General features: G+C 66.6%; 1 protein-coding gene across 16 annotated transcripts in view; it reads left to right on the top strand.

The window, feature by feature from the left end:
- The window catches only part of BRSK2 (BR serine/threonine kinase 2), a 59,750-nt gene extending 45,097 nt beyond the window's left edge, over window positions 1-14,653 (top strand). For 2 of the 16 annotated variants that reach the window (XM_043582054.1, XM_043582063.1), the window contains 9 exons: window positions 1,592-1,657; window positions 3,701-3,761; window positions 4,499-4,706; window positions 5,319-5,367; window positions 8,699-8,822; window positions 10,139-10,319; window positions 10,391-10,480; window positions 12,817-12,864; window positions 14,002-14,653. In XM_043582054.1, coding sequence (XP_043437989.1) covers window positions 1,592-1,657; window positions 3,701-3,761; window positions 4,499-4,706; window positions 5,319-5,367; window positions 8,699-8,822; window positions 10,139-10,319; window positions 10,391-10,480; window positions 12,817-12,864; window positions 14,002-14,225 — 1,051 coding nt within the window. In that variant the 3' untranslated portion in view covers window positions 14,226-14,653. Of the gene's footprint in view, window positions 1-1,591; window positions 1,658-3,700; window positions 3,762-4,498; window positions 4,707-5,318; window positions 5,368-8,698; window positions 8,823-10,138; window positions 10,320-10,390; window positions 10,481-10,670; window positions 10,766-12,816; window positions 12,865-14,001 lie in introns of all 16 variants that reach the window. The other 14 variants (XR_006297544.1, XR_006297545.1, XR_006297546.1 and 11 more) reach the window with 14 other exon arrangements.
- The last annotated feature ends 4,491 nt before the right edge of the window (window positions 14,654-19,144 follow it).

Genomic DNA, 19,144 nt, shown 5'->3' with positions numbered 1-19,144 from the left:
TCGGCTAGACTGAGCTGGACTGGACTGAGCTGGGCGGGGCTGGGCTGGGACTGGACTGGGCTGGACTGAGCTGGGCTTGGCTAGACTGGACTGGGTCGAGATAGGATGGGCTGGACTGGGCTGGACTGGGCTGAACCGAGTGGGATTGGGGTGGACTGGGGTGGACTGAGCTGGGTTAGACTGGATCGGGGTGGATTAGGTCGGACTGGATTGAGCTGGGCTGGGCTGAGCTGAGCAGAGCTCTGCTCTGTTGGCCTGTGTTGAACCCGGCTAGTCAGGGGTTGGGCTGGACTGGAGTGGCCTGGACTTGGCTACACTGGGGGTGGTCAAGCCACGTTCAGAGCTACCTAGGAGGCCTGTCCCCACTTGATGCTGGCCCCGTGTTTGGGTCACCTGTGGTAGTGTTGGGATCAAGGGCATGGAATTCTGTGGTGGGGATGGGGTGGGCAGGGGGAGGGGACGCGGGGCGGGGGGCGGGGGGGGGGGGCGGCGAGCAGGTGTGGGCTGAACCAGCAGCGCCCCCTGGAGGAAGGAAGGGCGTCCTGGTCCTGCAGAGCCTCCGCGGACTGTGGCTGGCCGGGAGAGGCCCTTGGCAAATCAAATCCTCACCCTGGCACTGGGCGGGGTCTTTTTGGGGTGAGGCCCAATGTTCCTGCCCAGGCAGGGGCTTTAGCCAGAGCTCTGGGGCATGGAGACCACCATGGGAGGTCCCAGCTCTCCGGTCAGCTGGGGGCTAGGTGCTGGGGCCAGGCGGGCCTCCCAAGGAATTTGCCAGGAAACAGGATCACTGTCAGGATTAAAGTGGGCACGGCTCCCTTGGTGGTCCCAGGCCTTCCCCGGGGCAACAGGCTGGCTCCGGACAACCACGGCCCGCTGCCCGTGGGCTCTGGCACTGGGAGGCTGGCTAGGGTGGTGGGGAGAAAGGTGTCTGCCGGCTGAGCTCCTGCCCTGACTGCCTCGCGTCCTGCTTGTTGTGGGCACCCCTCTCCCCAGGAGGCCCCCAGGGTGAGAGGCCACCTCTCCCCAGCCCGCCTTTCCTGAGCCTTGCTCCCGGCCTCCCGTTCGGCCTGCCCGGGGCAGGCTGACTGCTGACGTGGGGCCCACCTCATCCCAGCCACCCCACGTCCCTCCCTCCTCACCCGTTTAGAACAGGGGCCAGGCGTGGGAGGCCACCAGGCCGAGTCTCCCGTTCTGCCTTCCAGGCCTGGCCACCTTGGGGTGGGAGGTGCTGGGACCGGGTCAGCCGTGGGCCATCCCAGTGGTCACTGGAAAAGCCCCTTCCTCCCGGCACCTCCCAACTTGCCGCTGCTGCTCCAGACTCTGCTTCTTCTGGCCTGGCCGCTCCGCACTGGGGCTGGAGGGGCCCTAGGGCTGCTGGTGGGTGCTGGGCATATCCTCCAAGGCCTGGCCAGGCCACCCTGCCCGGCAGCTCATCAGGGTGGGGTGCGCTGTGGCCCTGGCACCCTCCTGCCTGGCCTCGCCTCGCGCCCACGTGCCCGGCCTGTGTGGAGCTGTGTGGAGGTCCGGCCTCCCAGGCCGCCTGCTGGGGCTGCGTCAGTAACTCTGTTTTCTCGCTTTGTTCCTGCTGTAGTAAAGCAATGTTCAGTAAAAGCCTGGATATCGCTGAAGCCCACCCCCAATTCAGCAAAGAAGACAGGTATACACCCTGCCCACCCATCCCCCGCCCCCCAGCCCCGAAGACGACGGTGGGCCTGGTGGCAGGGCTGGGCCCGAGGCGCATCCGGCCCTCTCAGCTCTGGCGAGGGAACCCTCCAGCGAGCTGGGGACGGGCCCGGGCCAGACAGGGCTGAGGCCCCGAGGAGGTGTGGGCTGCTGGGGCAAGGCCGATGGCCAGCCTGAGAAGGGCTGGGAGACCCACTGCGCTCTCCCTGCCCTGGGACCCCCCGAGTGTTTGCAGGCTGTGAGGCCCCCCTCTGTGTAGCCCTGATAAACCTCCCCTCCTCTGTTCTGTGCTGGCCTTGGGTCCTGGGGTCACCCTGCTGCCCACAGGGGCCAGAGTGGAGGTGACAGCCCAAGGCGGCTGCAGGCTCCCCAGGAGGGGGCAGGAGGCATGACAGTCTTAGGGGTCTCTGCATGGGGCCTGGTGTTCCTGAGCACCCCCCCCCCAACCTTGCAGGGCCTGCTGCCTGTGGGCAACAGTGGTTGGGCCTCACCCCTGTTGCCCTCCCCCTGCCTCCACACCTGCCCGCGTCCCTGCCTGCTCACCGCTGGCCTCTTGCCGCCTACCTGTCGCCCGGCCCTGGCTGTTCTCTGTGCCGGCCCCATCCTTTCTGTCTCGGGCAGGTGCAGCCTGGTTTCCGGGGCCGCCTGCTTAGACAGGAGGGTATGGAGGCAGCCCCCACCCCTGTTCCTTCCACTGCTGCTTTTCTGGTTTCCTTGTGCCAAGTGGTAAGCGCATGGCTGGCCTAGTGGCAGGCAGGCCCTGGGCGCTGGCCCTCACTCTCGGCTGCTGCCCTGCTGGCCTGCAGCTGCTGGGGTGGGCACCAGCTGGGACCGACGGCCCCCACTCCTTTCCCAGCATCCGGAAGCTTTGGACCGAGGCCTGGCTCTGGGCACTGTCCTGGCCATGGGCATGCTGGGCTGGGGGGCCAGAAGCAAGGTCAGCGCCACCCCCTGGCTCCGTGGCTGTGTTAGGTGGGGGAGTCGGAGGGTCGCTGCCATGGGGTCCCAGCCCGCAGGTGCCGGGGCCCTGGTCAGAGTGGGCTCAGCTCCTCCCTGAGGCCCAAGGGCTGGGCCAAGGTGTGGGCAGGCAGGCCGGCGGGTGGGCGGGAGCCCTCTCAGGGCCAGGCTGGCTGGTGGGGGTGGGCCTTCACTCATTTCCTTTTCTCTCCCATGGCTGCCTCGGCACCACCCCCCCCCCCATTTCCTTCTTCGAAAGGGGGCAGGTGCCAGTACCCAGGGCTGAGCGGGCGTGGTGTGCCCTCCCTTGAGGCCGTGTGGTGTGGTGGAGCGAGGCCTCTTGGGGTGCCGGGTGCCTGCCCGGCCAGGTCTGTGGGCCGAGTGGGGCCAGTGGTGGACTAGGCTCGTGGTTTCAGCCAACACTTACCCCAGCCTTGCCTTGCCCAGGCCCTCCTGTGCCAGGAGGAGAGGGCTGCAGGCTGGTGTGCTGTGGGTGGCTCTGGGCTGGGCAGGTGGGCTATGGGCATGGAAGGGTTGGGCTGGTGCCCAGCTGGTGGCCCACGTGGCAGGATGGGAGGTGCTCAGCAAAGCGCAGGACTCGGGGCCTGTGACAGTTCAGCCTTGGGGGTTCTGGCCGGGCTCAGGGCCCCCGGGGCCTGGAGAATGGACCAGGCACGGGCTGGATTCAGCTCACCGGAGGCACCCGTCTCCCTTCGTCCCTCTAGCCACCTGAGCCCCCGACAGACCCTTGCCGAGGGCTCCCCTGTGCCGTCCTGGGCCTGGGCCTTGGACCCGGGGCAGCTCCCACGTAGAGAAGAGGCAGAGCCCCTGGGGGGGCAGGCAGCCAGCCACCCCACTGGGGCTCTGACGGGGACCCCGATGGGGCTGCGGGGCCCTCCCGGGCCTGGGGAGAGACGGGGGTTGGGGGGCACCGCTGGACAGCCCTGGGCCGCCTCGAGGCTCTCGGCCAGGGCTCCCGTCCTCGTGGAGGGTCCGCCTGGGGGACAGAAGTGGAGAGCACGGCCCCTCCCAGCTGACCTGCCCGCCCCTGTGTCTGCAGGTCCAGGTCTATCAGCGGCGCCTCCTCGGGCCTCTCCACCAGCCCGCTGAGCAGCCCCCGGGTGAGCCCCCCTCCCCGACAGGCCCGGCGTGCACGGGGGGCAGGGGAGGCTCCCAGAGCCGGGGAAGCAGGCCCCCTTCGCCAGCTGCTGGGGCTGCCCGCGGTTGCCGCTGCCCTCGCTAACTGCACGTCTTTGTTTTGTTTCGTTTTGTTTGTTTTTCTCCTGTGTTATTTGTGTACTTTTATGGCACCCGCTCCCACCCCCACGCCTGCCTGCCCCCGCTGGTCCTGCCTTGGGGTCCTGCTTGAACGTTGCTTTTCTGGTTCTCCTGGTGCTGTGTGTGCATGCGGGGCGGGGGTGGGCACATGCACGGTGGCTCTCGGGGACCCCTCGCGCTCTGATCCCTGCCCTCCGCGCCTGCCCTGTAGCCTGTTAGAAAGTTTGCCCTGCCCCCCCCACCCCCCGAGAGCCCCTTTGTGGCCTGCCCCCTGGCCACCTCCGTGGAGCCTGAAGCTTGTCGGAGCGCCTCTCGGCCCGGACACACCCTCCCTCCACAGGCCACTTCGCGGCCCAACCCCAAGACCCAGACCTTGCCGAGCAAGGCCAAGCTGACCGACAAGCCGCTGCAGGGCACCAAGTCCAACCCACTCCCGGCCGGCACCCAGGCCCGACCCCCTGTCCCGGGGGGCCTAGGCCCCCAGCTGGCCCTGTCCCCGGGCCCGCCGACCATGCCGGCCCCCACCCGGCTCCCACCCGTTGGGACTGAACCGAACACCAAATCTGTCCCCACCATACAGGTGACCCCTCACCCCTCTCCAAGGGGTAGTCCCCTCCCCACCCCTAAGGGGACGCCCGTGCACACGCCCAAGGAGAGCCCGGCAGGCACACCCAACCCCACGCCACCGTCCAGCCCCAGCGTCGGAGGGGTGCCCTGGAGGACACGGCTTAACTCCATCAAGAACAGTTTCCTGGGGTCACCTCGCTTCCACCGCCGGAAATTGCAGGGTAAGCGGAGGGGAAGGGGGCCGGTGGGGCAGGCGGGGTGGCAGGGGCTGCCCCCTCCCCCACTTTCCTGGTTCACCCCATCACAAGCACCAGGCAGTGGCCTGAGTCGTCTAGGCCAGCAAGGGCCCAGGCAGCAGCTCCGATGCCTGCTTACTCCTGAGCCTGCTCATGGTGCACGTCGAGGGCCTGGTGGGTGTGGCCGGCCGGGCTACCTGAGCCCAGGGAGGGGAGCCAGCCGAGGGGCGGGTGTGGGCGAGGACAGTCAGAAGCCGGTGGGACCGGGGCAGCGGTGGCCAGCCTGCTCCTGCACGCTGGGTGCCGAGGGTCGGTTGGCAGCTCCACTGGCTGTTGGAGCCTATAGCACAGCGGATGGGCGGGTGTGGGGGGACCATGGCTGGCTGTTGGTGACAGCAGGGCTGGCTGGAGGCTAGAGAAAGCACAGCCCGATTACAGCACCGTGGGACTGCCCCGCGGCCCTAGGCTCTGGTGGTGAGCCCCCAGGAGCTTGTGGGGTGGCTCCCTAAGACCCTGCCCGCAGTGCAGAGGGATCCCTGGTGAGGGTAGGGCAGAGGGTCACCATGCCTTCTCTTTCTGTCCTTCCCATGTGCACAGTTCCAACACCCGAGGAGATGTCCAACCTGACCCCGGAGTCGTCCCCAGAGTAAGTGGCCACTGCCCAACGTCCACTGTGAGCCACTGGCCTCCCTCCTGGTGCCCAGACACCGAGTGCGTGGGGAGGCTGGTGCTGGGTCCTCCCACATGGCAGGCTGGGGACCCGCGAGGGCTTTGGGGTAAAGCACCCCAGCCCCTCCGGGTGCTTATTCCTTCTCCCTGTGACCCTGTGCTTGCCCCAGGTGCCCCCTCCACCTCCTGCCTCTGGGACACCTCCTCTCCGGCACTCACAGCTCTGTGTCCTGTGCTGTGAACGCCAGGTCAGGGAACTGGGTCTGGGGCAGGGAGCCTGGCTGGAGACCAGGGAGGGCACGGCCGTGCCTTGGAGACGGACTGCCGCACACCAGCCTGAAAGCCCGGGCTCCACACTGGGGGAAGCGTGTGGACCCTGAGCCCGAGCGCTGGTGGCCAGGCATGCTCACGACTCTCTGGGCGCAGGCTCAGCCCTGGACGCGCTGGGCACAGGGGGCCTGCGAAGGACCGGCCTGTGGTGCTTGCGGCAGGCAGCCTCCGGGGAGAGGAGCGCTGGGCCGTGCTGACACGGGCTTTCCAAGGGCGGAGTGGAGCCCAGGATGCGTCCAGGGATTTGGGGGCTCGTCAGGATGGCGGGTCTCAAGGCGAAAACATGGCGCTGGCCGAGGAGGAGGAGGAGGAAGCAGGCTGCGGAGGGTGGCACTGCGGGAGGGTGCCAGGGGCAGACCAAGCCCTCAGCTAACCGTCGCCATTAAGGAGGAGCAGGTCCCGTGGGAGGCGATGGGCTAGCGGAGCCACAGCCACCCCGCAGCTGGCCTCAACTGTGGCAGAGACCCTGGAGAGGCCCCGCCCCCACCCTCCTGGCCCTCGTGGTGGCCTTGGCCTGCGGCTCTGGCAGCATGGCACAAACAGGAAGCGAGGCGTGGGTGTGGGACAGGGCCAGCGAGGGGAGCAGGAAGCCGCCATGGCCTCACATGGGCAGCCTATTCGAAGGCCACAGTCTTGCTGACTGAGCAGAAGGTGCCGCCATGGGGCAGGCTTCACGCAGGGCCTGGGGACGCGGTGCCTGCAGGCAGGGCGGACACCCGGGCCGCGGCAGGTGCGGCAGGTGGGCCCCACGTGCTGGGTTAGGGCCTCGTCGACCCTTCCTGCTGTTGTCACCACTCACAGACAGCCCTGTAACAGGACTGTTGTGCTGGCGGACAAGTTAGGTCCCACAGCACCTGATGCCCTGAGGCCTTCCCGTTCTTGAGTCCCTTTGGGGGCCTCGCCCCTCCTGGGGGTCCCGATGGGACCCGGCAGGTGCGCAGCCGCCCAGGGAGCTCGGTGCAGCTAATCCCCAGCGCCGCCTCCTACAGGGGACATCCTCGCCGGCAGCGTGTCGGTCAGGGTCCGCTCACCCGGTGGGGTGCGAGTGCGCCAGTGTGTACACGTGGGGCTGTTTCTCGGAACTGGCTCACATGATCGTGGGGGCCGGCAGGCCTCAGGCCGTGGGTTCGGCAGGTGGAAATAAGCAGGTTTGGGTGATGTTACAGCCCCGAGTGTGAAATGTGCAGGTGGGGAACCCCGTGGTGCTCTGTCAAGCGGAACTCCTTAGGGAAACTGCAGCCTTCCCTCTCAAAGCCTTCATCTGGTTGGATGAGGCCCACCACATCCTGGAGAGTGGTCTGCTTTACTCAGAGACGCCTGGCTACCACACGTCTAAGCAGCAGCACCTGGCAGCCGCCCGGGTGGCCGAGCTGACTTGTGGAGTCGACTGGCAAGAGCCTCTCTGGCTCCCTCAGGCACGGGACTGTTTGTGCCAGCTGCCCAACAGCTGGGCTCCCAGGGTACAAATGACGTTTTCAGTGATTCTTCTATCATCTCTGTCAAAGGAGGAGAAAGAGAACCCCCGGCGGGTTCCAGACGGACTCCCGAGTACCTCTTGGGCTGCAGGCCCTGGGGACGGGTGCTGGGGCAGAAGCCTGCGCTCCAGGGCAAGGAAGCAGAGCAGAGGGCTGGCGGGGAGGCAGGAATGGGGGTGGGGGGATGTGCACTGTGGGGTCAGGGTCCCCGAGCTGAGCAGAGGCCGCTTGGGCCCACAGCAACGTGCCCGGCGGGGCCCTGCCTGTGCCTCGCTGGCTGCCTCGAGGTCTGAATGGGGGTGTTTGATGGCTTGACGGGCGGAACTCGGGTCCGGTGTCACTGATGCGGTGAGAGACGGCGGCCTGGAAGACCGCTCCAAAGCTTAGCGGCTTCAATGACACGCATTCCTCCTCTCGGGCTCTGTGGGTCAGGACCCCGGGCGGCCCCGCTGGGCCCCCTGCTGCAGGCGGTCGGCGAGCTGTGGTCCTCTAAAGGCTCAGCAGGAGCAGGGCCTGTGCCAAGCTCGTGTGGTTGTGGGCAGGACGTGGGTTCCTCGGATACGGGCCTCTCCGTCGTGTTAGCTGGCTCTGTCACAGTGCCGTGGGGACCTGCTGGCAAGCAGGAGTCGCGGCCTGTGCAATGTGTTCTTGGAGGCGACATCTGTCACTCTCAGGGCTCCCAAGGGAGGGGCCGGCACAGGCGTGTGAATGCGGGAGGCAGGACGGTGGGGCCAACCGAGGGTCTCCGGCGCTGGTGTGCTCTGAGCACGTGGTGGCCCCAGACGCAGGGCAGAATAACAAGGCCGGACGGAAGACAGAGGACAGACAGTAAGGGAAGCCCTGGGTGCCAGTGAGGTGAGGGGCTCAGTGTGTGCGGGAGGATGCGGCCCCTGCCCTGCCCAGTAGAGCAGCTGGGTTGGAAGCAGCCTCCGTGTTCCACGGGGTGAGCGGGCTGGGGAGCAGGAATGTGGACGGCCAGGCGGCCCCTGGTCCTCCAGGACAGAGGGTGGCCCCCGGGGAGCCAAGGCTGCCCCGTCAGGTGGGAGGGGCACACAGCCTCCTGGGCCCCCAGCCCCCATTCTCCACGCAGCGTCCCTCCCATCCATGTGTCCACGTCGGTGCACGTGTGGGTGCAGAGTTCCCCGGCCAGCCGCGACCCCCTACCCTGGCCTCCTGCGCTGCGCCCGCTCCCCGTGCAGCCCCAGGGCAGGGGCACCTCCCTCAGGGATGGTGTAGAGCCAATTTCCCCAAAACTCTGTGGCTGAAGCAGGAGTGAGGCTGGGCTCTACCTTCCTTTGTGGTGGGTTCTGCTGGGCACTGCCCAGACCCAGGCAGGCATGGGAGGGGGGCAGTGGGGGGAGGAGTCGGGAGCCAGAGCAAGAGTGGGGGATGGGGGGGGGGCAGCAGGGCAGTGAGCCGGCCTCGGCCTGGAGGGGAGCGCGGGCCTGTCCCCAGAATCTCTGCCGACAGTGAGCAGACCCTGCCCCCGCCCCCCCTGCCCAGGCTCGCCAAGAAGTCGTGGTTTGGGAACTTCATCAACCTGGAGAAGGAGGAGCAGATCTTCGTGGTTATCAAGGACAAGCCCTTGAGCTCCATCAAAGCCGACATTGTTCACGCCTTCCTGTCGGTGAGCCCCCACGACCCCACCCACCTGCGATGCGCACGTCACACAGCCACTGGCTCCCACTGCCCTGGCTGGCGCCTGAGGGTCACCACGTGGGCCCCTGGCCTGGGGCAGGCCGCGGGCTCCTGAGGAGGCACTAGTGTGTCGGGGGCGGGAGATAGGTGTGCCCGAAACAAGTCATGCTGAGCTGGGGCTCAGAGTGGGGCTGGGCCTCGAGGGCCGAGAGTGCTGGGGGCTGGGGTTGAGCCCCGGGGGGTGACACCTCACTGAGACCGGCAACCATGTAGCAGCTCCCCAGGGAGGGGACGTGGGGTCTAGACACAGAAGGCCCTCTGCTGGGTCTGGTGGACCTACCGTGGCCTCGGGAACTGTCCCAGAGGCCTGTCCCCGGTGTGCTCTCCGCCCACCCCCACGTGTCTCTGAGGGAGGCCTGGTGGCTCATAGGGTGGGCTGCCCTCAGGCCCTGGGCGTGCTCCTTTTGTCTTTGCGAGACCTTTGAGTGTGTGAAGCAGAAAGCCCTGAACGTTTTCTTCCGGGTCCTGTCAGGGGGCCTCGCCCGGGGCTGGGTCCCCCAGGACCACGGCACCCCTGCAGCTCAAGCTGGGCCACCCCAACCAGGGTGGGCAGGACCCGCCAGTGTGGTTCCCTGGGCTCAGTGCGGCCTCAGCCCTGCCGTCCCGGCTGCGGCCAAAGTTCCCTTTGGGCGAGGGGACAGCTTAGAGCTCTGATGAGAAGTCTCCGGGGGCCAGGAGGAGCCAGCAGCAGGCCCGGGGTGGGGGGCAGCCTGCCTGCTCGCCTCCTCAGTGCCCCCAGTCTGGGTCTCCCTCTCCCTCAAGCCCTCCCAAGTGCTCCTCCCAAGTGTGATGGGGATTCGGCCGACACCCCGTTCAGCCTCCTGGCACGGCTGCTCTCCTGAGCAGCAGAGCGCCATCCTAGGGGTGACCCCCCCCCCAAGGCAAACCACCTCCTGAGTCCGTCTTCAGGGGCATGCCCCCTTGCTGCCCGTGACTCAGGTGCACAGGGGCCCCTCTGCCCGAGCTCAGCGATGGCCAAGTGGCCTCAGCCTCCGGAGGCACCTTCACAAAGCACAGCAGAGGCTTTAGCCCTGATCCTGGCCGCCACCGCCGCTGCTCTCAGGGGCCCGCGCCGCCCTCCTTGTTCCTGCCTCCCTGTTCCCCCCCCACCCTCTGCTCTTCCACTCGGCTCTCGTGTCCCAGCCTGCACGGAAGTTCAGGGTTAGGGGCTCCAGCCTGGTCCACAGGGTGGTGTGGAGGACCGGCTCGGGCACTGCACACTCACACCACCCTGCCGCCCTGCAGATCCCCAGCCTCAGCCACAGCGTCATCTCCCAGACCAGCTTCCGGGCTGAGTATAAGGCGACAGGGGGCCCGGCGGTGTTCCAGAAGCCGGTCAAGTTCCAGGTGGACATCACCTACACCGAGGGCGGGGCAGCACAGAAGGAGAATGGCATCTACTCTGTCACATTCACGCTCCTGTCAGGTGAGCCGCTGGCCCAGGGCACGGGCTCCGGGCTAACCCTGGGCCTGGGCATGACCCCCTATCTCCCCCAGGCCCGAGCCGCCGCTTCAAGAGGGTCGTGGAGACCATTCAGACCCAGCTACTGAGCACACACGACCAGCCCTCCGCCCAGCATTTGTCAGGTGAGGCGGGGGCTCAGCTTGGGCTGCCCTGCGGGCTGGTGAGCAGGGGTGTGGCCCCCTCCGACGTGCCCACCTCGCTGCCCCCCAGGGGGCAGGGCCCTCCCCGCCGCAGTGGGCCGGCCCGTCTCTGCACACCCAGGGAGGTAGGGCCCAGCACACCACACTGAAAGGCGCCTCTTGTCCACTGTAGAACCCCCCCCGCCAGCGCCAGGACTAAGCTGGGGTGCTGGGCTTAAGGGCCAGAAGGTGGCCACCAGCTACGAGAGTAGCCTCTGACGCTGGCAGGTAAGGTGTCCGGCCCCGCCGCAGGGGCAGGGAGGGGGCTGCGGGCAGAGCCTCTGGCAAGAGCCAGACTGGCCCCCAGAAGGGCACCCCGTGCCCGCTCACACATCCAGCGGCCAGCTCCCGGCCCTGGACAGACCGTCTAGGCCCAGCACCCAGGCTGAGCAGCCGGACACGGGCAGCCTGGCCCCAGGCCGGTGAGAGCAGGCTCCAGAAGAGCAGTGGCCAAGGTCCTGCGGGGAGCCTGCCACCCTCCGGGCTCCCCCAGCCATACCCTGCGAGGCTGTGGGCCTAGCGCCCACACCGGCTGACACGCGGTGGGGCTACCTGCCACCTGACTTCCCCGTGACAGGCCCGTGATCGTCTGGCCTTGAGCAAGACAGGGGGCGGCCTGAGTGCCCAAAGGAAGAACTCCCCAGCTGGGCCTACGGGGTGGGGTGGGGGGGGGGGCGGTGGTCACACAGGGAGAAGGGGCTGCCCAGGCCTGGAGGTGCTGGGGGTCCGAGAGCCCGAGGGTCCACGCTGCTCAGCACCTGGTGGGGAGTGGGCTACGTGCCCGCTGCAGGGGTGGGTGAGCCTGTGTAGGGCCGGGTGGGCATGTGCACACGCAGCTGTCCGTTAGCGAGGGTGTGCGGGTCCTGTCAGGATGGTGGTGAGGCCCTTGTTGCCGTGACGGCCCAGTCTGGGTTTAGGGTCTGGGGAGCACGGCGACCGGCACGAGCCCTGCCTCTCTGGGCACCCCCTCAGGGGGCCCCTTTTCCAGCCTGGTGGGGTCCCAGAGGCCAGACCAGCCCCGCTCATCCACCCTGCCCCTGCCATCCTCATTCCATTGTATGTGTTTCACCCTTTTCACCCCCAACGTGTGCCTCCTCACCCCACTGGCGGGTCAGGGCTGGGGTGCCCCCAGCACGCTAGCCCTAAGCCCACGGAGTGGGCTCTGGGAGCCAGGCTGGCACTGGAGGCAGGGAGCAGGGGGGACAGGCGTCAGGTGCCTCTGGCTCCTTGGGAGCCTTCAAGGCCTCCACATCAGAGCAGAGCAGAGCAGGGCTGACAGAGGGAAACTGAGGCCAGGGAAGGACAGAGCTTGATGAGGGAGGTGAGAGAAGGCCAGGGCCCGGTGTGTTGCCCAGAGGGTACCCAGGCCTGCTCCGGGCTGCGTCATTCTGCCCATCAGCCGGCGTCCCTCGTGCCAAGTACCAGGCACAGCAGTGAGCAAGGTGGGCGATACTCTTCCCCTGGGCTCCACACCCCACCGCAGTCCTGCCCCCGCCCCAAAGCGGGGGCCCCCGTTGGTCCTGACCCCACTCAGCCTTGCGTCCAAAGCTGTGTCCCTGCAAACTCTCGGGTACCCCCTCTGGGCTCCAGGCCCGTCTCCCCTGACCTCCTTCAGGGGGTCTGGGACCTGGGGAGCCTAATCCAGGATCCTAGCCCATGCCCTGGCCCCATCCCTAGGCCTCCTGTACGCTCCCGGTCTGGATGCTCTTGTCTGTCGAGCTCAGTTCTAGAGCCACTGTGAGCAGGGGGCAGAAGTGGGGGCCCCTTAGCTATACGGCCAGAGACCTGGTGGTCACTCCAATTAGGGAAAGGAGGCCAAGAGGTCACATCCCACCCAGCATAGGCCCCTGTGAGAGCCTTGAGGAGCCCTACACTCTAGGCCTCTGGCAGGGCCCCGTCCTGCCCTCAGGCTCTGGTTGCAGCAGGACCCTCCTCTGACCAGGATACTGCCCCACCCCCCTCACTGCCCACAGTCTGAGCCGGCCACACCCCAGGCTCCACCCCCCCCCAAGTCCCACCCAACTCCAGCTGGAACCCACCCTACCTGCCCCAACCCCCCTGCTCTGGGCTCCACCCCTCCCAGCCTCCTCGCCTCCTTCTCCAGCGTGCCAGCCCCCCCGGCAGCACCGGCCCCTCCCCCCCGTGGCCCCGCCCCCAACCCGGGCTCTGCCCCTCCCTGAGGGCCTGGCCAGAGGCTGAGGGCAGTGCCTGGCCTGGGCTCCGAGTGGGAAGACTTTTTCACACGTCTCCCTCCCTCCTTTCTCCATTCTGTGCTCCAGACACCACTAACTGTATGGAAATGATGACGGGGAGGCTTTCCAAATGTGGTAAGAACCCCTCACGCTCACCTGGGATCCCCCAGCCTGTCACCCCCACCTGCAGCCCGCTCCTGGCCGGGTGCTACCCCTGCCACCCTTAGGGCCACCCTGGGGTCCCTGTATACACGTGGGGCCCAGACACGCACACTCGGGCCCCCCCCAGCCCCCCACCTCTGCCAGGAGCAGCCTCGGTCACCCACCCCCTAGGGCAGCCACTGGCCCAGCCCTAGGATCCAGGCAGGCCAGGAAGGGAACCCGAGACTCAGATCAGTCAAGGGTCTCCACGCCCCAGGGCCAGCAAGGGTCTGTGTGGGCTCTGGTCTGGGGTCTGGGTGGACTCCAGACCTTGGCCAGGAGGCTGCTGTAAAAGCTTTCTGTCCACTGGAGGGTGGGGTGGGGGAGGGTGCCGTGCACGTACTCCCCTGCCCACTGCTCCGGGCTGGGGGAGTCAGGTTTAAGAGGTAGAGCGGAGGCACCTGGACAGTAGGACAAGGCCCCCATCTCTGCCTTCTTCCTCTGGGATCAGGGCCCCCACTCTGGCTGCCTGCCCCCAGCCCTCCCATACCCAAGCTCTCCATGCCTGTTCACCCATCCGTCCATCTGTGTGTCTGCTGCTGACCTCTGTGTCCATGCGGTGCTGCCTGGGCTGGCCGGGGGGCCGGGCTCCAAGCCTCCCGGGAGGAGCGTGGCGGGCACACTGGCTCCAGCCTCCCCAGCCCAGAGAAGCCTCCCTGGTCCCGTGCGAGGGGGCAGCCGGGGGCCCCAGGGTCCTGCTCAGCCCTGGGGCTTGTGGCAGTGGTGGCTTTTCTGCCTCGGTCTCCAGAGTGGGGCTGGCCGGGTGGCCAGGCCATGGGGTGGCTGAGGTGCAGGGGGGCCAGGGCCTCAGGGCCAGGCGCGGTGAGGGAGGAGGGGTCTCTCCACCTGCTGCCCCCACCCCTCGCTTGCTGCCCACCTGCCATCCCCCCCCCCCCCCCCCGCCTGCCACGCCCGGCTCAGACCTCATCTCGTTGGGTTTTCTTTCTCTCATGGAGACCCTTTCGTTCATTTGTTTGTTTGTTCTCTTTTTCTCTCCTTACCCCCCTTCCTCTTTCTCTTTTTTTTTTCTTTTTTCTTTTTTCTCTTTTGTCTTCTGTTCTGTGTACCCAGGCAGCCCATTGAGTAACTTCTTTGACGTAATTAAACAACTTTTTTCAGACGAGAAGAACGGGCAGGCGGCCCAGGCCCCCAGCACGCCCGCCAAGCGGAGTGCCCACGGCCCACTCGGTGACTCCGCGGCCGCTGGCCCCGGCCCTGGAGGGGACGCCGAGTACCCAACGGGCAAGGACACGGCCAAGACGGGGCCGCCCGCCGCCCGCCGCGAGCAGCCTTAGACACATAGCCCCCTTCCCCAGCACGGCCCTGACAGTGGCCCCCAAGGCCGCCCCGCCGCCCGCCCGCCCGCCGCCGCCCGCCCGCCCGCGTGGACCCGGGGCCGCGCCCGTCCGCCCGGCTAGACTGTTGCGGAGCCGGGGAGGAAAGGAAAGGGGGCACCGGGGGCCAGCGCCTGCGGCGGGGCCCGCCCGTGCTCGCTCTTTCTCTCACTGTCTCTCTCTCTGCCTGCCTCTGACAACGCCACTGTTTCCGCTCTGATACCAGGAATTATCCCGAAAAGTTAACATGTCACCTCCACGAGGCCGTCCTCTGTGCTCCGCGCCGGACACCGGCTGACCGAAGGCAGCTGCCGCGGACCCGCCCTCTCTCGTCTCCTGCTGCTGCTGCCCGCGGCGAGGCCCCGCCCACCCGCGCGCCGCCCCGCCCCGCCCGCGGCGAGGCCCCGCCCGCCCGCGCGCCGCCCCGCCCCCGCCCGCCCCGCCCGCGGCGAGGCCCCGCCCACCCGCGCGGCGGCTCTGCGCCGGCCGGCCGGCCGGCCGGGCTCCGGACTCGCGGCGACCTCCCCGGCCGGGCCGCGGCGGGCGGGACAGCCGAAGTCAGCCGGCCCGCCGGCCAGCCTGCACGCGGCCTCCCCCGGCACGGCCCCTGCCTGCAGCCGCCCGCCCGCCCCGCCGCTCGCTCGCGTCCACCCGCCCCCTCCCCCCCCCACCCCCACCCCTTCCCCGCTCGCCTGGGGCTGCAGCGTGCTCTCGCGCTTGGCGACCCTGCCTGGCCCGGGTGGACCCTGACCCTGCAGGCACCGGAGCCGCCTGCCTGCTCCACGGCTGGCCGAGATCAGTATTATTTATTTGCTGTTTTAACTTATTGAGTTTCTTTCACTTCTCTGTTCAGGGAAGGGGCAGCAGCAGCGTCCTCCTGCCATCTGTGTGTCTTGGGCAGGGCGGGGCCTGAGGAGGGAGCCGTCGGAGCGCTGGGGGGCGGCGGGGGGCAGGCCGGTGGATGCAGCGCCGGCAAGCTACTGTAAACTTTAAAGAATTCCTGCAAGATATTTTTATAAACTTTTTTTTTCTTGGTTGTTTTTGGAAAAAGGTGTGGGGGTGGGGGGAGCCGCTGGGGCAGGGCTAGGTTTTGTGTTCAGGTCTTTGCTCTTGGTTCTTTCTATATACATACACATATATATATTTAAAGAACGGCGCGGTTCGCTCTGTCCCATGTTCTGTCCGGTTACTGTGTAGACGCAACTCCAGTCCCACGGGGTGGGGGGGTAGGGACGGGGCAGGGCGCTGTCTCCTAGCACGATGGCCCTGCCCAGGGCCCCTCTGTCAGGCCCAGGCTGGGGACCATCTTGGTTTTGTCTGAGAGTGGGGATCGGAGGAAGGCCCTGGGCTGGCTCCCACACACGGGACAGCAGAGGCACCGCAGGGTTTTTTTACTAAAATGACAAAAAGTTAAAAAAAAAAAAAAAAGAAAAGAAAAAAAAGTTGGCGGCGTCCTCCGCAGTGTGTGTTCTCTGTACACAGCAAGGTCACGGGGTGTGGCCGCCTCACTCCGTCCCTGTCCCCAGCTTCTGCTTGTTTCTGTTGGTGGGCCCGGTCCCTCCAGGCTGGCACAGGCCCCCGTGGTGTTGAGAGTGCGCGGGGGGCCTGGCCGCTGTTGGGAGGCACCAGGCCAGCGGCGGGCCAGGATGGCAGGTTGTGATTGCATGCCTTCGCTGTAACGAGTCCACTTTGCTTTTGGTGTGTCTTCCGCCTCCCCGCCCGCCCTGCCCCCCTCCCATCGTGGACAGCTTTTAATGCTTCTGTTACATTGACCCCCCCCCCCCCACCACAGGCTGGGATCTCAATACATAAGAAACAATTAAACACCTATAACAGCATAAGCCACGCGGTACAAGCGGGAGGGGCTTCTCCAGAGACAGAAGACACCGAAAGCAATACCTCTTGTTAGCCTTCCTCTTTTGTACTCGGGACACACGCAGACGTCACGGAAACGAACAAGCCCCACCCCGTGTATCCCCTGTCAAATAACTGTGAGCAACCTTAGTTCTGGAACAATAAATTCCTTCAGTAAAAATACCCGACGCCAGTCTCCGTCCAGGCGGGGGTGGGGCAGGGATGTGGGACAACTGGGTCCAGCTCTTGTCCCCCACGTGCATTCCTCGGGGCTCTGCCGGGTGTGGACGCTCCACACAAAGAGGCCAGCCTCCTGGGCGGAGTTGGGGACTGCCCCCCCAGGCTGCCCCAGACCGAGCAGGGATCACGTGCTGGGCTGGGGGCAAGGGAGGCCCAGGGGCACAGGGGAGCACGCCTGCGGCTGACGTGGAGCACCGCCCTGCCCTGCCGCTGCAGCTCTAGTGAGTGCCAACCCCTGACCCCATGGGGTCACCCTGGCACCTGGAGGATGGACCTTCTTTTCGCTCCTCTCTTGGTAAGGGGCAGATGGAGTGCCATGACCCACAGCCCTGGAAGTGATGGGCGAAGGCTGCTGGCTGGCAGCCCCAGGAAAACCTGGGCTGGCCTCTTCCGCGGAGGGGAGTGGCCCGAGCCGTGCCCACCACGCCTGTCAGCCACATGGGCACCATGACCACGCACCGGCCATCCATCCCCCACCAGCTCCAGGGCTGCCCAGCCCCAGGTCGTGCAGGAGCACTTGGGAGTCTACCACAGAGCCCTGAGGATGGGTGAGGAGTGGTCCCCGACGAGCGGTCCGAACAGAGACCACGACGCCCACGGAGCCCTCCCAGGCCTCCCACACAGGCACCCTCTCCCTGTATGTGAAGATCAGGCACAGCGCGACCGCGTGGGCACGTGGCTTCGTGGCAGGGCCTGACTACACCCAGCTGCCTCCACAGCAGGATCCGGCTGCCACGGCACTGACATTTGGGGCCGGTGGTCCTCTGTGGCGGCGGGGGCTGACCTGCGTTCTACAGAACATCAACACCGTCTCTGCTCTCCCCCTGCTAGATGATGCCTGTAGCCGCCCCCTACCTCCGTGTGACAAAACCACTCCCCGAGGTGGCCACGTGGCCCCTGGTGAGCGGGGCCAGCCCCGGAGCCCACGCTCCTGCGCCCTGTGCCGTCTTGCTGGAGCAGAGTGCTGCCAAGGCCCCGGGCGCCTCTGCCAGAACGACGGCCTCCGGCTCGGCTCAAGGCCCTAGACGTGAGAAAGAACCTGGGGTTGCGGAGCTGGGTGGGCTCCTCCTGTGCTGGCCCTGGAACAGCACCGTGCCTCTGAGGGGGGTGGGCGCCCAGAAGGTACTTCCGAAGGGCCGAGGGACCGGCTCCACTGCGGTCACTGAGCTGCACGGTGTCCCATTAGCCGCAGCTCAGAAACAGGCTGAAGGAGGGGCTTCAGTTGCTCCAGGTCAGCTGGGCATGACCACAGAGCTCCCGGGGGCCTGGGCTGCCGGCCGCGGGAGCAGTTTCCCTGACCGGTGGCTCTGCATCCGCTTTACCCAATGAGCGGCGACGCACAGACCTCATCCTCCTCTACTTGGCCCTCTGAACACTGCAAAGCGTCAGCCGTAGCGGGCCACGTGACGGGAATCCCGAGTATCACAGCACGCCTGCCGCCTGCCCACCGCACCCCTTCGTCGTGCCACCCCCCTTCTGACGCCAAGCTCCCTCTTGGTTGTAAGAAACAGAAACCAAGGCGAGCGAAGCCAGAGACTGTTAGTATTAATATTCACTAATATAAAGTGTATATAAGGAACTTGCTATGCAACAGACACTGCCCTGAGCACTTACACTGAGCAGTAAGCCAGACGGTCCCCACGCTATTTCTGTAAGATACAAACTGAAACAGGGACTTACACCGGAAGGGAGACGGTGGTGGACCTGGCACCCGGTAAGAGGACGGTCTCTCAGGACTGTCAGTTCTCAGGCACCGACACACGTTGGGGGCCAGCCATTGCTGGCCCGCGGCCCCAGTGAACAGACACATGCCCCGCCCCCCCCTCCCCCCAGGAGCTCTGAGTGCCAGCAGGTGGCAGAGGCAGGGTGGAGGCCCGAGAGGAGGATGTGCTCTGCTCTGCTCAGAGCCTGTCCTAGACCGTGCGTGCTGCCAGCTGACAGTGGAGGCAGAGGGCCCCACAGGCTCCTAAGCTGTGAGACCGAGCGACTGCTGGTGTCCTGAGGCCTCAGAGCCTGGAGAGGGGGGCGCACCCTCAAAGTCCCGCAACCCAGCTTCAGGGAAGGGTGCTACAGCATCCCAGCTCACACTTCTCCCACGCCAGGGAGCTCACTACCAGCAGCGGCCCAGCCCTCGCCAGTGGCCCCGCCTCTCCCTCGCCCTGCAGCTCAGTGCCCACTCCCCTCTGCCCTCACCCCAGGCTACCAGCCCCACCCTGTGGTTTCTCCCCTCCCCCCACCCCCATGCTTCCCCTTCCTGGATCCACCCCACTCCCCACCATCAAGTCGAATTTCTGCCGGTGTGATTCATCAAGGGCTGGAGGTTAGCAGGGAGCGGAGGAGATGACCGGTGACAGGAAGAGAAAGAACCGGTGGGGAGCATCAGGGCAGTGATGCCGGCCGGAGGAGAAAGGCAGCTGGGACGGACGGAGGCGAGGGAGGCGGCACCTCTGACCCGGGCAGTGCGCCCGCCTGGGGCTCAGGTGGGATGGCAGTCTCTGCTGCTGTCTGTCCAGCTCATCCTGGGTGTCGGGCCCTGGGCTAAGTGCCTTCAGAGGCCATCTCTGTGCGCCCTCAAAATGACCCTCCAAGAGCTCCAGGGCCCCCCTTCAAGATGTACTAGTTTCCCACCTGCTGGAACAAGTGAGCACAAACTTTCAACGCCGATCGTTACCAAGTTCTGCGGGTCAAGAAGTGGGTCTCACTGGGCTACAATCACGGCCTCGCCAGGGCTGGCTCCTTCTGGAGGTTCTGCAGGAGAATCTGCTTCCTGGTCCTTCGCGGCTTCC

Source organism: Prionailurus bengalensis, chromosome D1 (assembly GCF_016509475.1).
Source record: "Prionailurus bengalensis isolate Pbe53 chromosome D1, Fcat_Pben_1.1_paternal_pri, whole genome shotgun sequence".
NCBI classification, from domain to species: domain Eukaryota; kingdom Metazoa; phylum Chordata; class Mammalia; order Carnivora; family Felidae; genus Prionailurus; species Prionailurus bengalensis.
The sequence above is the reverse complement of the archived record's forward strand: the minus strand, read 5'-3'. Positions and strand labels throughout refer to the sequence as shown.